Source organism: Cynocephalus volans, chromosome 6 (assembly GCF_027409185.1).
Source record: "Cynocephalus volans isolate mCynVol1 chromosome 6, mCynVol1.pri, whole genome shotgun sequence".
Lineage (NCBI taxonomy): Eukaryota > Metazoa > Chordata > Mammalia > Dermoptera > Cynocephalidae > Cynocephalus > Cynocephalus volans.
In genome coordinates this window covers 143498298-143513709 of record NC_084465.1, presented here as the reverse complement: position 1 = coordinate 143513709, position 15412 = coordinate 143498298, and the positions used below count along the sequence as shown (strand labels likewise).

The window sequence follows — 15412 nt, the reverse complement described above, 5'->3', positions numbered from 1 at the left end:
TAATGGAAATGCCCACTGACTGGTGATTGTGGCAATTTTGTGAATTATCACAGAAAATGAAATGCTGAACTACATTCCTTTCTCCGTGGGGTTTATATTCACACTCCTACTCATGCTCGGCATCAACGGTGCAGCTCACCGTCACCACTGCCAGCCCCCTGATAGGAGTGACCACAACCACAAAGCTACGGCTGTGGCCACACTACTCAGAGGGCCAGCGATAGTGCAGTGCAGACAGTGTGCTGCCGATTAGACAGCATGGTGTGCTCAACGTTTTGTGTTTTAAAAGACTAAAAGTAGGAATAACTTATTTTTTAAAGTCATTTAGATTTATATAGTTCTTTCCTTCTTTCTTTTCGTCTTTTTTGCTTTCCTTTCTGTTAGGAAACTCAATGGGATTAGCCTTGATCAGAATCATGCACTAGCAAAGAAAGAACACACTCTAGAGATTCCCCATGGAATTTTTGCCCGCAGCCCCTAGGCTGCAGATTTTACTGGCTTTCTGGGAGGAAATGAGCTAGGTGTGAGGAGATGACTAAGACAGTAACTGGCAAACATCTCAGATTCAGTGATCAGAGTTATCAGATTGGAAGTGTTTAGGAGGCACAGTGTGTTCTGAAAAAATTTCCAAGGTTGCCCACTCAAAAACTGGGAAATTTAGAAGATTGCTTAGTGCAAAATTAAAAGCTCGGTTAAGGAGGAATTGCCAATTGTTGAGGAAAAATGGAGGGGATGTATCAAAAGTGTAATGAACTAGAGAAAGTGAAAGAAATGAGGTCAAAATTGTTAGATTCATTCCACAGGCATTTCTTGATCACCTACTACATGCCAATATCCATGTTATGTGCTGATCATATAGATGGGTTAGTATTGGTTTCTTAGCTCTTGGAGCTAATCTTGGTACATTAAAACATAAGATTAATTCCCTTAGACATTAGTGACAATGCTTCCAAAGTTGGGACAGTTATTTCCTCCTTACTCTTGGGCTACTTCCTGTTTTGCATGGCAAAGTTAAGCTTCCAAAAGTGCTAAAAACATTGCTTTTGTTGGAGGTGAGTATTTCACACAACAGGCAGGCCACTGAAAATCCACACAATGGCATATATTACTAATGAAAGAATTTTAAAACATAGTGTGATATTCTATAAAGGAAAATAAATATGTATGTAATGACTGCTCTGTATAACTCACTGAAGGACTCCAGATGTCTACATAGTTTCCTTTCAGTAGCCAACAGTTTTTCTATATCATGTTCCCCTGCCTATCGTTTATGAGCCCACTAAATAATTTTACTTTTTTTGATATTATACGTAACTCAGTAAGTTCTTTATGTTGCTACAGATGTTGTCAACCCATTTAGCCTCCTTAATCCTCCAAAATCTCCTGAGAAATATAGTTAAACTATATCTAACTGATATGTTTTTTATAATAATCCAGGAAAGAGGAGCTTATTAAAAATAAACAAAAAAAAAAACCCAGGAGGATTATTGCAGTATACGGTACTGCAAGAAGATAGAAAAAACAGTTAGGTACTGATAACACCAAGGTCAAGGGTTTGGATCCCTGTACCGGCCAGTCACCCAAAAAAAAAGGCAGAAAAGAAAAACAATTAAGAATCCAAAAAAAGAATAAACAAGCTCTAAAAGGAAATATAATCCTAGTGTACTACTTGACTCTTCAGTAGAAAAAAATGTAAGTAGTACAAGATACAGTCATAACAAAGCAACTGCATGGAAAACGGGGACAGTGAAGTAGTGTAGAAGAACTGGATTCTCATCTATTAAATAACAATAAATAGATGATGTCTAAAATTATTAAATTGAGGGCTGGTCGGTTAGCTCAGTTGGTTAGAGTGCAGCCTTATAACCCCAAGGTCATGGGTTCAGATCCCCCATATCAGCCAACTGAAAATAAATAAATAAGTAAATAAAATAAAATTGTTAAATTGAGAAATAAAAGTGCAGAAATAGAGACTGTTCTAAATAAAAAGAGAAATCTAATACATTGTCTTAGATTGGACAAACCAGCTACCAAGGCCATTTTAAGGACAACTAGAGAAATTTGAACATGTAGTAGACTTTATTAAGAAATTGTCATTTTTGTTAGATGTGATAATATTTTGCCTATGCATAATAATGTCATGATAACTTTATTTTAAAGCACACAAACATTTTAAAATACTTTAGACAATTAAACCCACGTCAAAAATTTAGAAAATCTTTGGGCTTTTCTGTTTACAAACTTTCTGTAATTTTTTTGTATTTATATATTATAGAAAATACAAACTTTTTTAATAAGTGTAAGTATATAATAAAAATGAATATGCATTTGTACTTGAAAACCCTTTATTTAAAACAAGAAACCTAAAAATCAGTAAATGATTTCAATATTTTTAAAAAGAGAAATAGATATATGAAACATATTAATAAATGTATTTTTTAGAAATACAGAAGTAACAATCAGAAAAACAGTTTAAAAGAGTTAAAAGTGACTCTCTGGGGAGCACAACTGGGAATGAGGAGAGGTGAAGTAGGAGGAGGAGATTATTCTTTGAAAACCTTTCCATCTATATGAACATGTATATGCATTACCTCGATTTTAAAATGTGTTTGGGTAATTTTGACAATATATCTCAGGGTCGGTACAAATATACATCCTACTTCTCACCTACCACTACATCTTAGAGTTGAAGCTAGTCTTTCCAAAGATGACTCTTGTTTTGGAAGGTTCTGAACTGTCAAAAAAATTTTTTTAATTATGTTTGGTGCACTCTATTTAATTAGGCAAGAATGCAGACTAACACTTTTTAGAAAAGTTTTTCTTTATGAAGTTGAAACAAAAAGAGATTGTGATCAGGAAATTAAATTAACCACAACATTCTCCAAGTATTCTGGTTGGTAAATAATCCTAGTTGGTAAGCCTCAATCAAACTAAAAATGCAAAGAAAAAAAAAAAATACCACCAAAAAACAAACGCTAAAAAATGCACATCCTAACTAACTGCTATGGATTGATGGTTAAGATCATATCAAATCATGTTCACGAGATCAAGGGGACTCCTTTGTGATGATTCTTAAAGTAGAGGATACCAAAGCAGGACCTGCTTCAAAAATAGACAAAATAATCTTACATTTTAATGATGAAATTAAGATTTTTAGTGGATTTAATTAATAAAAATACCATTCCTGACAAAGAAACACTTCCAGAAAGGTACTTCCACCTAAGAATGCATTTGATGTATGGTGCAAATTTAACAGAGTTGGTTGGCTGGTTGGTTAACATTTTTATTAATTAAATCTCTTTTGCATTAGATATATGTAAGATTTCATCCAATTTTTTTTTTTTTTTTTTAAGATGACCAGTCAGGGGATCTTAACCCTTCACTTGGTGTTATCAGCACCACACTCTCCCAAGTGAGCCATGGGCAGGTTTTTAAAGTATTACATAAATCACAGGGATAAATGAAAGGTTATCTAAAGAAAGAAAAACACCATTACATTGAGAGAATATTGTCATTATTTAGTTAATCAGAATGGTGCATTAACACAGTCATATTTTAATTTGATGGGACAGCATTGACAGGTTACTACTAGTCCAATTAATTGGTTGATGCTAATTCATTGATAAGCTTAATCAGTTTTTATTCCTTCATTTAGCAAATAATTATTGAGCATCTTTATGTACGCATTATGCTAGGGCCTGGGAATGCATTACTAGGCAAGACAAAGTGATCCCCATCTCATGGAGTTTAGAGTCTAGTGGGGAAGACATATCAAACGAGAAATTAAAATGAAACATAGTCAATGCTCTTAGGGGAGAAGTAGAGGAATGCCCGGAGAGCAGGTAGCCAGGGACCTAAACATCACACTAAAAAGGTAAACTAGGCACATTATAGCTCATTCTGTAGCACACCCCTTTCCTCAGGGTTTTCAATCCAAGAGTAAATACTGAGTCCCCAGGGATTCAGAGGGCTATGCAGAAATAGGGGTGTTGTGGCTGAATACATGATCCAGCTACAGAGCACTGTCTCCACTGGTGATGCAGTTTGTGTTGGTTTGTTTTCCCAGTAAACTCTTTGTAAGCTTTGCATCCCGAAGGAATGCTACATGGGAGCACTTGCCAGAATTACTGAGGTGCAATGACTTTATGGATAGCTCTTCAGACAGGTAACAGGCTAAAATAAGCCTGCTCCTAACTGGAATATAGATACTAATATTGCAACACCAAGTAATTCCAGAGGGATTGTTAAAATGAATCTGGAATACCTCGATTACCTCAATCATTTGAATTAGATAGATGGGGAAGGACCAACAAAGCAAATTGTGAAATTCTAACTATAAGCAAAATGTGTGTTTATTTTGTGAGCCATCATATTCTAAAATAGGGGTTTTGTTCATTTCAGAATGTCCTCATCGTTGAGGTAAGCTGCCTTTTCCTTTTCCATATTTGGAAGTTGAAGGAATCTAAAGGTGAGTTTTAAAACATAAAACTTGTTATCAAATTGGCCAAGGATTTATTGAGTTTCCAAATTTCTTGAATAGGAGACAACTGGAATCATCGGCTTCAAATAATTTAGAACAAAAGCTTTGCAATAGTAGTTGTGAGATACTTATCCTTTTTTTATATCTAGTTTCACATATGTCTGAATTGTTCTTTTATCTATTTGTGAATCAGAATTTTTAGAGGAAACTAGCCTACAAAACCAAAATTACATGATCATAAAACCAAGGTTGGAACTCTCTTTATCCTTAATTCAGTGTTCTAGCTAATGACCCCTAGTGAGTCTGAGCAATTCTCAAATACTTTCAGTATCAAAATCATAAATACAGTCAGTTAAAAAATGGCAATGTAGGAGAAAGCTATGATTTCAAAAAAATTATTTTTCTGTTGAAAGAGAGAAAGAGCAAGGCCTGCGGCAGCAGTGGACTAATACAGCAAATGGCCACGCTTTGTTCAGGGACACACCTGTCCTATCAGCTGGCAAAGATTCAGGGGGGCTATTTTCAGGCTTTTGTTCCACAATTGCCTGATTGTGCCATATGAATCTGCAGTTCTCCTGGCCCAACATAACCCATGAAGTAGACCCTCTAGCCAAACAAATTGCCCAACCCTGGCTAAATTCAGACCTGTCGTTTTGATAATTAGCTCCTGACAGCTGATTTCTGTCCCAAGGACAATAAATTGCTGCTGCCCACTCTACTCTAATTGTGCAGCAGCTCATCAGCGGGGACGAGCCTGAGCTCACTGCAGCCACCGACCCTCAGAATTCAGGGACTGTCACCAGCTGCTGTCCAGACACATCACATTTCCCAGCCATAGAATCCCCTATTGAGTAGGGGAGCAGAAGGGGGAGGTGTTTATCCATTCAGTGTATTCAGATGTACATCCCAGGTCCATGAAAATTCATGCATCTTGTATTGTGTTACATAACCCCAGGGCCAAATTTAGTCTTTGAATGTGCATGCACGAATCCAAATGTACTCAACTGAGGAGCCCACATGCTCTCCAAAGGCCAAATTTAGCCCTTCAACACAGCTAAAGGATTCAAGGAGGAAATTTTCACGGACATATTCCCCCAAACCCAGTTTCCAGAAGGAAGCACCTGTCTAAAAAGATGTAACCAACTCTACCTCCTACTTAGATTGCAATTAGATAGCATTTCTAATTATGGCACATTATTAATAAGGAATGTCTCCCTGGATGAAAAATCTCTTATGCTGCCCGAATGTGTTTTGTTGAATTTGTGTGTCCTCTTTGCGAAGGATGTTGTTGGAACTGGGAGGACCATGAAAGCACTGCTCAGTAGCATAGAGAAATACAAGCCCAACATGATCAAGGTGGCCAGGTGAGTGGGACATTCATATCATTGTGATTTCTGTTTTTTTCAAACAAGCAAATGGGTTGCTGACAGAGGATGCTGTTTACAAAGAAGAGACTCTATTGCAAACCAGTGACCTTTTGCCCTGGGGTGTTATGTTTTGGCCACACTGAAAAAAATAGCCCAACGGACAGCTAGCCTGAGAGGGGAAGGGAAGAGGACATGCTTAGCTGTGTCTCTGCAGCCCTCCTTTCTCTGCCTCCATTAGATGTTTTTGGGAGCAGCCAGATGAGCCCTGCTGCGATTGTCTGCTCCCTTCCTTTTATCCAGAATCCTTCCTTGATGTGGTGCCACGCTAGCAAGAGCACCAGTTAAAAGGAGGCTGAGCTGAAGCTCCACAGGCTTGAGGGGAAAAAACACATATTTTAAATACAGATTTTAATGATGTTTAATTCTATTTGCAATTCACCGAGATTTTATTGAGATCACTAAAGCTTTTTTTTCAATGGTAGTTTATTGGTCAAGAGAACACCCAGAAGTGATGGCTTCAGACCTGACTGTAAGTGTTTTTTATTTGGTTTTTGTTTGGTTGGTTTTTGGTGGTGGTGGTTTGTGTTGTGCTTAAGAATCTTTGATTTCCTATTTAACAGCATTCCGTGTGAAGTGGGGAGCCATGTAGGACTGATAGTCCCACAAATTCCTCGTGGTCTCCCCTGCCTTGCTAGGGAGGATAAAACCCTTTAAAATAAGGGTCTTAAATTTTCTAATTTGGATCTTTCCCAGGAACTCTGTTCTGTGCATTGCATATTTTTATTTTGGGGTTTTATGCAGCACCTGAACTACAAAGAACTCAGCTAATCCATTTCAGGGAGTAGAGGAAGGCTTGACCCCGCTGGACTGATTCACATGCACAGGATCCCTGCCTGGGCCACTGTTCCCACCAATCAGACACCGAGAGGCTCTATAAAGGTTGAGAGGGATTCTCATACCATCTTCGGGAACTCTTACCAGACAATGCACAATGGTGACCTTTAGCAAGCCTCAATTTTAGCGCACAGAGGGAGAAATCAGAGACATCTCCCTACCACCTCTGAACAAAAGCTCGATAACAGAGAATTAGCAGAGCAGGTATCTCTAGATAACATCTTCACGCTTGACTTCAGACATGTGTTCTGGGGGGCCTTCCTCATCTAGGGCACGTTCCTTACTCCTCCCCATAGTAGGACAAGTTCTAACTCCAGAAAGGATAAACAAGCAGCCTGATTATTTATTATTCTAACACTAGAAGTGATTTGTTTCAATTGCATACGCAGACTTCAGCTTGATTTGTATAACTTGCATTTGCTCTAAAGCCCTGGGATAATTTGGCTACAGTTCTCATCAGCAAGCTGAACAAACACTAGAAAAAGAGAAGTACGGTATGGATGGGTAACGTGCCAGTGACTCTTGGTTTTAAAAACAAGTCTCATTCCTGTGTTGGATATGCTAACTCTAGACCGTGTCAGTTCTGGGCAGACAGACCCAGTAGCATGTTCCTGTTGTTACTGGCTTTGGGAATATAATCCGGACGTAGTTAGGGTTGCATGAGGTTACTAAACAAATTTTCTAAGGAAATAGTATAAGATACTATATAGATAAGATTTTAAGTGAAGTTGAAAAACATTCACTGCAAATATATCCAATCAATTACAAATTTCTTGTGTTGCTTATAACAACAATGTTAATAAAAGAATAGCGGCTAACACTGGTAAGAGGTTATGTTATACCAGGCGCCGTTCTAAGAGCTTTATAGAAATTAACTAATTTCAACCTCACAACAGCTCTGTACAGGTAGGTACAATTGTTATACCCATTTTACAGATGAGGAGATTGAACACAGCGAGTTTAAATAGCTTGCCAAGGTCACATAGCTGTAAGCATAGGGCCAGTATTAAACCCAGACAATCTGGTGCCAGTCACTACTCTGACTCTTGCACTACATCTGCAAGTAACATCTGCAAAATGTGTAGAAGCCACACTCATTTACCAGTCAGCAACAGGTCACTCTGACTCCTGACTGTCCTGCTGATCCATCGTCCTTTTATTCCGTGACATCTCAATGGTTGGCCTTCTGAACTAGCTTTGGGCTCTAATTTTCCCAGTCTGAGTTGCCACGCCTAGTGTAGGGATTGCGTTGCTCACTGTAAAGTGGTTATTGTTACAACCAGGGTTTCCTGGCATTTACTCATATTTTTATAGCTAGCTCAGAATCTCTGTTTCTTCTTTCTCTCTGGTTTTCTGAGGCTTTCTTCTTTTTGTTCCTTTCCTGTAATTGACTCTTTCTTATATGTGCAATGTAACCTCTGACATCTTTTCTTCTGCTCTGTTTCCCTTCTTTGATTATTTTTCTCAAGAAATGTTGCAGTTTGGAGAAATCAAACAGGCTCCCTAACAAGTGACCCTATAATGTAACCCCCTAGAAAATAAGTCCCTCAGCTCTACCACTTTCTGTGAGCAGGAACCAGTTGGTTTCTCTATGTGATAAAAGCTTCTTTGGTCGTAGGGATCGAACTGCTAGTAAATAATCACTCTGGAGATAACTTTGCCCGTGCTATAAGTCCACCAGCTGCACAAAGTATGATTTCATAACTTATTAGATTCTAAAACATTGAAAAAACAGTTTAAAAATCACTGGACCAAGGCACATTTATTCTGTTTCAAGACCTCTGAAGAAGGAAAGCTATCGTCTGTTCCTTGAGGATCCTCTCCAATAAAAATCATGCTTTAAATAAGTTCTTCTTTTGCTTAACCTAAGTATTCTGTACTGCATTTAAACCCATTTCCTCTCATTCTGTCCTCAGTAGAGATGAAGAGCTAATTAATATCCTCTGCATTGTGGACTCAAAGACCAGCATTAAAATAACCCTTAGCCTTCTCTTGCTCCAGCTGAACAATCCCATCTCCTTTCATCTTGTCTCCCAGGTTTTGCTTTCTAGCCCTTTAACCAGCTGAGGACACGGAGTTCAGTGGGAGCAATTGCTTCCTGGTTTCTGTGGCCTGCACAACTATTCATGTATTGCAGTGTTATAATGTGCTCTATTTGAACAGCTTTTTGTGTTTTTCTGAGTGTTTCCTTTGCATTATATCATTACATACTGCTTGCTTTGGAACAACAGGGCCACATGACTAGCTCATGCATACTTGTTATCCGCTGCCTTCCTGAGCCCATTCTCAACTCTGTATATGAGGAGTGCAGTCATTCCTCATTGTACATGTGTTTGCCTTGTCTCCCTGAGTAATCATTCTGGTCCAGGTTCCTTTTGGGCATTTCTTACCACTTTTCTCTTATTCTTGCCTAAATGAAAGATCTTCACAGTTTGAGTGCCAACTACAGCATATGATGGCTTTAAACTTATAATCTAAATTTTATTTCTTTTTGTTTTTCCTCTCTCTCTCTCTCTGCTAAGACACTGGATTTGAGATTCCAAACTTATTCGTGGTGGGATATGCCTTAGATTACAACGAATACTTCAGAGATCTGAATGTAAGTGTCGCATGCAAATCCCTAGCCCCCTTTTTGTAAGAACTTAACAGTGACTTATCAATTTAACAAATTATTGAAACAGTAGTAATGATGACTGCTGTTTACTGGGTACCTTCTGTGTCAGGAATATGCTGGGCACTTTGCATCCATACTTCTAGTTAATTCCCCACACTATGTTTCAAGGTGGGTGTTAGGATGATGGGAGCAGATGATGATTGTCTCTATTTTGTGCTGAAGAAATAGGAAGCTAAAAGCAGAACTATGACTTGACCCCGATTTTTCTCCATAGTCATAGACTACGCCCAACCAACCAAAACAACAGCCAATATTCTATAAACGGTTTTGTGTCAATGCTTGAAATCTTGCAGATTCCAATTACAGTGTCATACAGCTCATAACTATTCCTTCTTTTGAGGAAATGGTTTCAGCACACAGATGTGGACCCCCAGTGTGGAACCCTAGCTGTGTGATCCTGACCAACATTGAATTATCTAAAGTAGACATCTTACCTAAAGTGGAACAGTCAGTGTCTCACTCCTGGAAATTAGAAACTTAAACCAAAAGTCACAGAGACCAAGGTGTTTTAGACTTAAGCCACTATAGTAGCAGTGCCCAGAGAGTATCCACAAGCACATGGGTGAAGTCTCTGGAGCTATCTGTGTTCCTGCCCTCTAGCTATGTCATTGCTCAGCTCTTCCTTGGATTCTGCAAGCTATCCCAGTATCCTACCAATAAATCCCCCTTTTTTGCTTACAGTAGTCTGACTCCATTTCTGTTGCTTGCAATCAAAACATCTCTAACACATTTCTTGCTACCCAAAAAGGGTTGAATAAGAGTCTATGTTGTATTCACCACTGTTATTTCTCCATTCACCCAAGCGGTTGTCATTTTACCAGTAGGAGACTTCATTTCCACCAGGGCTAAACATACTTCTCCCTCAGAATTTCCACTTTTTAGGGATCTAGGGAGCTGTATTTGGAATAAGACTCAAAACTAAAACAAGGAACTTTCAGGCATTTGATTGGGTCTCTTTAGATTTTGCACACACACACACACACACACACACACACACACAAAATACACACTTATATTGGGAGAGCGTGGTGCTGATAACACCAGGGTTAAGGGTTCACATCCCCATACTGGCCAGCCGCCAAAACAAAAAAGTTTGTATATGTCAATGAACAATAACCCATTACAGGATGGCATCCATTAATACTGCATCACATTTTCTGTGCCTCATATTTTGTTAAGAAACTGATGCATTTAAAATCCTTTATTATTTCAGCATATATGTGTGATCAATGAACATGGTAAAGAAAAATATCGAGTGTAAGGAAGAAAATCCTCACCGTCACATTCCCGGATAGCATCATACGTACGCATGCTGTCAGGAACCAGCTTGTAAAGTTTGTCTCCGCAGTCATCTTCACGCAACAGGATATAAAAGGAAAAAAAGGTGTTTCAATGAGAGAGATTTCTTTTCTGAGATTATAGTATAAAGAGTACCAAAGGTCCTTAAGGAAAAGAAAGCAACACTCTTATTTGACTTGTTCCCAATTAAACGCTCTGCCTTGTGACTCATGAGTTCTAGCTACGTTCACTGTCCTGGGCTGCACTGTCTTTTGTTTTGATACAGTCATTATGTTTGATTACTTTTCCCAGGAATACCCCTACCTAGTTACTCAAATATTTTTCACTTAACTTTTTTAAATATTCTTTTTGGTAATATTTTACATTATTAAGAACCTAGAAACCTTTTCAATTAAGCCTTGAGCTGGTATACCAGGAATGCAACTAGGTTCTCATACTAAAAAAGGATGGAAAGGGCAACTTAATATAAATTTCTGTTTGCACGTTTCTGACATGCCATTATTATCTGCTTTGACAAAGCTTTTCTGAAATGCAATGTACAATGAATCTTAATGATGCTATGAGATAAGCCTTTGCTCCCTTCTCTTGAGTTGAGCTTCCGGTATGCGATGACGGTATGTCATGTATGCAAGGATCTACTCGACTGTGTTTAATACTCTGAATTTTAATTAGAAAAAATACAATGGCAGCAAAGCCTAGTTTTCTAAGCGGTATGCTTTCATTCACGTGGACTTGAGCAAATGGCAGAATTGCTCAAAACTAAGCAAGTATACATTTTTCCTCTTATTTGCATCAAGATGCTCGTGTATTCTGAACATGAACACAGAGGTTGAATTATTTCTTAAGTGTCCTTATAAAACTGATCAAAAAATGCAGGGTGCCATAGGAAACAAGCATAGTTAAGAAAGTTTTTTCTGAACAACATTTTTTTTTTTCCTTTTTACCGTTTTATAAGACATTTTCTGATTTCTGGAGATTTTAATTGAAAATAAACTTGAGTGCCAATAGGGCTGTTTTTTCTCACTTTCTAAAAGGAGCAAATGCAAAATAAATGACTAAGCTGCCTTTGTGTGTTTCTGAACCATATGTGGTGTATCGTTATCAGGTTCTAGATTCATGTAGACTAATAAAGAATATGAAAACTTATTATGTTTCATAACTGCTTACTGTTTTTCTTCCGCCTTCATATTTTTTATATACTTTCAGCCATTAAATTGTGTGTGAGCCAGTAGCTTAAATATACTACTGCATATACCTATCCTGTGGCTTTATTTTTGTTAACTTGGATTAAATCCAATATATGTACTAATATAAGCAAACGGTTGAGCCAGGCCAGATCTGCTGCTTTTTTTCTCTCTGCATAATTTTGTTTGTAAGAATAAGGAATTTTAGTTGTAAAAGATTTTCCTGCATATCTTTGTTCCAGTCAGAGAAGAAAACAAACCACACCCAGATACCCCAAGGGGGAAATTAGCAAAGGGATTCCCTACAAGCTTTGTTGCATAGAAGAATTGGTATCCAAGTTATAGATTTATAATTCCGTGTAACTAGCCAATTTCTTGAAATATCAAAATTAATGTTCTAAACATAATTTTCCTCTATGACACATTTATATTAGAGGACCTAGAATGAGCCACATTTGATTTTCAATATAAAATTATCCATAAAGTATATAATATTAAAATGTTTTCTTCAAAATGTTGAATTTTAGTTAGCATCAGTATTATTTCTGAGAACTGTATGTTTATTCAAATTAGGAAGGACATTGATCTACTTCACAAGATTTTGAGGATTTATATAATTAATGATGAAAAAAGAAAAATTCACTAAATATACAAGAAGTTTAATCATTCCTGCCATTTTTTTCTATCAGACAATATTTTGACAGTGATATCCAAGAATGTCATTTGGGAAAAAATCGTATTTCCTTTTCTTTTGCAAAACTAGTCTATTTAATACCACTGAGTTTATTCTTGTTCATCCTAAAACAAAAATGTAGACTCTTATTACCTGATGAGCAACAAATCCATTTGTTAATTATTTAGTGTTCCATAGCTGATTAGTAGGGGGAAATGGTGTGTCTGTTTGTGTGTGTTTCTTTGGAAAATTTGGATTCAGTTATAATGAACATAATTTGTCATACTTTGAGATTTTCCAAACAAATTAGGACCCCTCATTATAAATTGGCCCTTTCTTACATGGACTGGTATAAAATACATGTTGAACCACGTAATCTCAGATATGAACTGGAAATAGTCAAATCCTGATGTGCCTTGTTTAATCTTCAGATATCCTTGAATATAACATGGTTTGCCACATTTCAGGATTTCTGAAACTGGGAAAACAGCCTTTCAGAGCAGTTAGGCATTGGCTCAGCCTCTTATGGGATAAATGTGTGTTTTCCCAATGGAAAGAGAAAGTAACCCGTGCCACCTGTAGAGACCTGGTATCATGGAAATATTTCCTGCCTTTTGTAATAAAGGTAGTCTGATCTAGGAAATTGAAACCCTAAACCACACAACTCCACCCAGTTGTCTTGCTAATTTGGGCAAACATGGAGTTTGGGATTTTACTTACTTTGTTATCATGAAGTTCCTTTGGATCCCAAGATCACACTTGAGGACTGGTGAACAGGCTAGCTTCAGGAAGGAAAGAGGGGATTACAGAAAGGGCATTCGTGCAGAGGCAGGAAGAGGGTGTATGTGGAGGGGGCTGCACTGTTTCTGTCATACCCCATGACTGCTTCTGAACCCTGTGCAAAGAAGAAGTCAAAGCCACCAGCCAGAAGAGCTGTTTTCATGGTAAGCTTTGTGCCACACAGTGGAGCTGGCAGGCCATTCTCTACACTTCATTGAGGAACATGGCAAAGCTTCCGTGCAGAGAAGAGCAGGAAAGAGCCCAGGGGCTCTGCAGTTTGGGAAGCACTCTGGGATGGAAACGGATGCCCAACAAGGCGCTTTACAAGAGACGTCATGGGACACAGACATCCACGAGGAGACCAGAGCACCACGTGAGAGGAATGTCGATGGGCAGATGTGAGAAAGAGCAGAGCACCCCAACACCCCAGCTACCTCACAAGGTTGTGCAGTGCATGCTGGGGGTGCCCTGCAGAGGGACAGCGGGCCCAGGGGAGCCCTCACTGCACTGGCCAGAGCATGGACCTTGGCTGATGATTGCATCAGCCCTTGGGAAGGGGTGCCTTCTCCTAAAAAGGGTGTCATTTTCTAGTCCGCTGAGAAAAGGTGTGAGGCTTTTTGGCAATTTCTCAACCAGGGCAAGTTTTCCCCAGAAATAAATAGGGAGAACATAAAACAGAGTTGGGTGCTGAAGTCCTAGGAAATTCCTAGTGGAAGAAATAAGCCTGGACTAATATTACTGTGGCCTCATGGGTATCCAGAGTGCAGTGGGCATTGAGCAGTGAATAAGCTGTGAGTCAGGAAGGTGTGTATAAACCACTCACTCCAGGAGCCTGGCTATGAAGAGAAGAGACAGACAACCATTGCTAGAGGGCTTTTAAAACATGGGAGAGGCTGGCTAGTAAGTTGAGTTGGTAAGAGTGTAGTGCTGACAAGGCCAAGGTCCAGGGTTTGATCCCTGTACTGGCTTGCCACCCAAAAATAAACATAAAAATTGACTACAGTTAAACAAAATTAAAAATTCACAGTAGCTATATTTCAATTGGTCAGTAGCCCCAGATGGTAGTAAGTTACCATATTGGACAGTGTAGACACAGAAGGTTTCCATGACCGTAGAACGTTCTATAGATAGCTCTAATCTGAAGGCTCGTTTATTCACATGTGTAGTGGTTGATGTTGGCTGGCAGCTGGAGCCTTAGCTGAGGCTGTTGGAACCCTCACACGTGGCCTCTCCATGTGGTCCAGGCTTCCTCACAACATGGTGGCTGGGAGGGAGAGAAGCAGGTGTCTTACATGGCAGGCTCACTTCTACCACATTGTGTTAGGGCAGTTACAAGATATGACTGGGTTCAAGGGGAGGAAACATAAGCTGCACCACTCAGCAGAAGAACAGCAGCATCATATTGTAAGAAGATCGAGTGAGATGGGATATATATTGCTGTGGCCATCTTCAGAAAATACAATTGGCCACAGAACAGTTCTGTGCCATGCACACTTCCTATTAAGATTGGTAAAGGAGTTGATTTTTCAGTGGTCATAATACATAATTGAAAACATACCTGCTTGCATAGGTTTTCTTTTCTTTCTTTCTTTTTTTTTTTTTGGTGGGTGTCCTGAACAGGGATCAAACCCTGGACAATGGTGTTGTCAAAACCATGGTCTAACCAACCGAGCTAACTGGCCAGCCCTAGATTTTTAAGAATTACAGACTACTACCTAGCCACATAGGAAAATATGAGATGATAAAAAGAACACCAAACAGGGGCTGGCCAGTTAGCTCAATTGGTTAGAGCACTCTGTTCTAACACCAACATCCAGGGTTTGGATCCCCACACCAGCCAGCCGCCAAAGAAAGAAAGAAAAAACACCAAACAGTGTGCACACCTTGATTCTAAAATAGAAATACATGTTTGCCCACTGACAATGTTTGGAATAGATGACGAAGACTTTGAAAGGACAGTTTTATTTCTATTAATTTGCTCAAGTTTGCAATATAAAAATAGAGTAAAATAGTTTTTGCTTGCCAAGCATTCAAAAAATTTAAATTCATACTGAAATTTTA

The 15412-nt window shown here is 38.7% G+C and overlaps 1 protein-coding gene across 1 annotated transcript in view; it reads left to right on the top strand.

Moving 5' to 3' along the window:
- PRTFDC1 (phosphoribosyl transferase domain containing 1) overlaps positions 1 to 10676 on the top strand; it is a 93214-nt gene extending 82538 nt beyond the window's left edge. Inside the window, exons 5-9 of the mRNA XM_063100895.1 lie at positions 4402 to 4419; positions 5762 to 5844; positions 6330 to 6376; positions 9264 to 9340; positions 10629 to 10676. Of these exons, the coding sequence (XP_062956965.1) occupies positions 4402 to 4419; positions 5762 to 5844; positions 6330 to 6376; positions 9264 to 9340; positions 10629 to 10676 (273 nt within the window). The remainder of the gene's footprint in view (positions 1 to 4401; positions 4420 to 5761; positions 5845 to 6329; positions 6377 to 9263; positions 9341 to 10628) is intronic.
- Positions 10677 to 15412: the final 4736 nt, after the last annotated feature.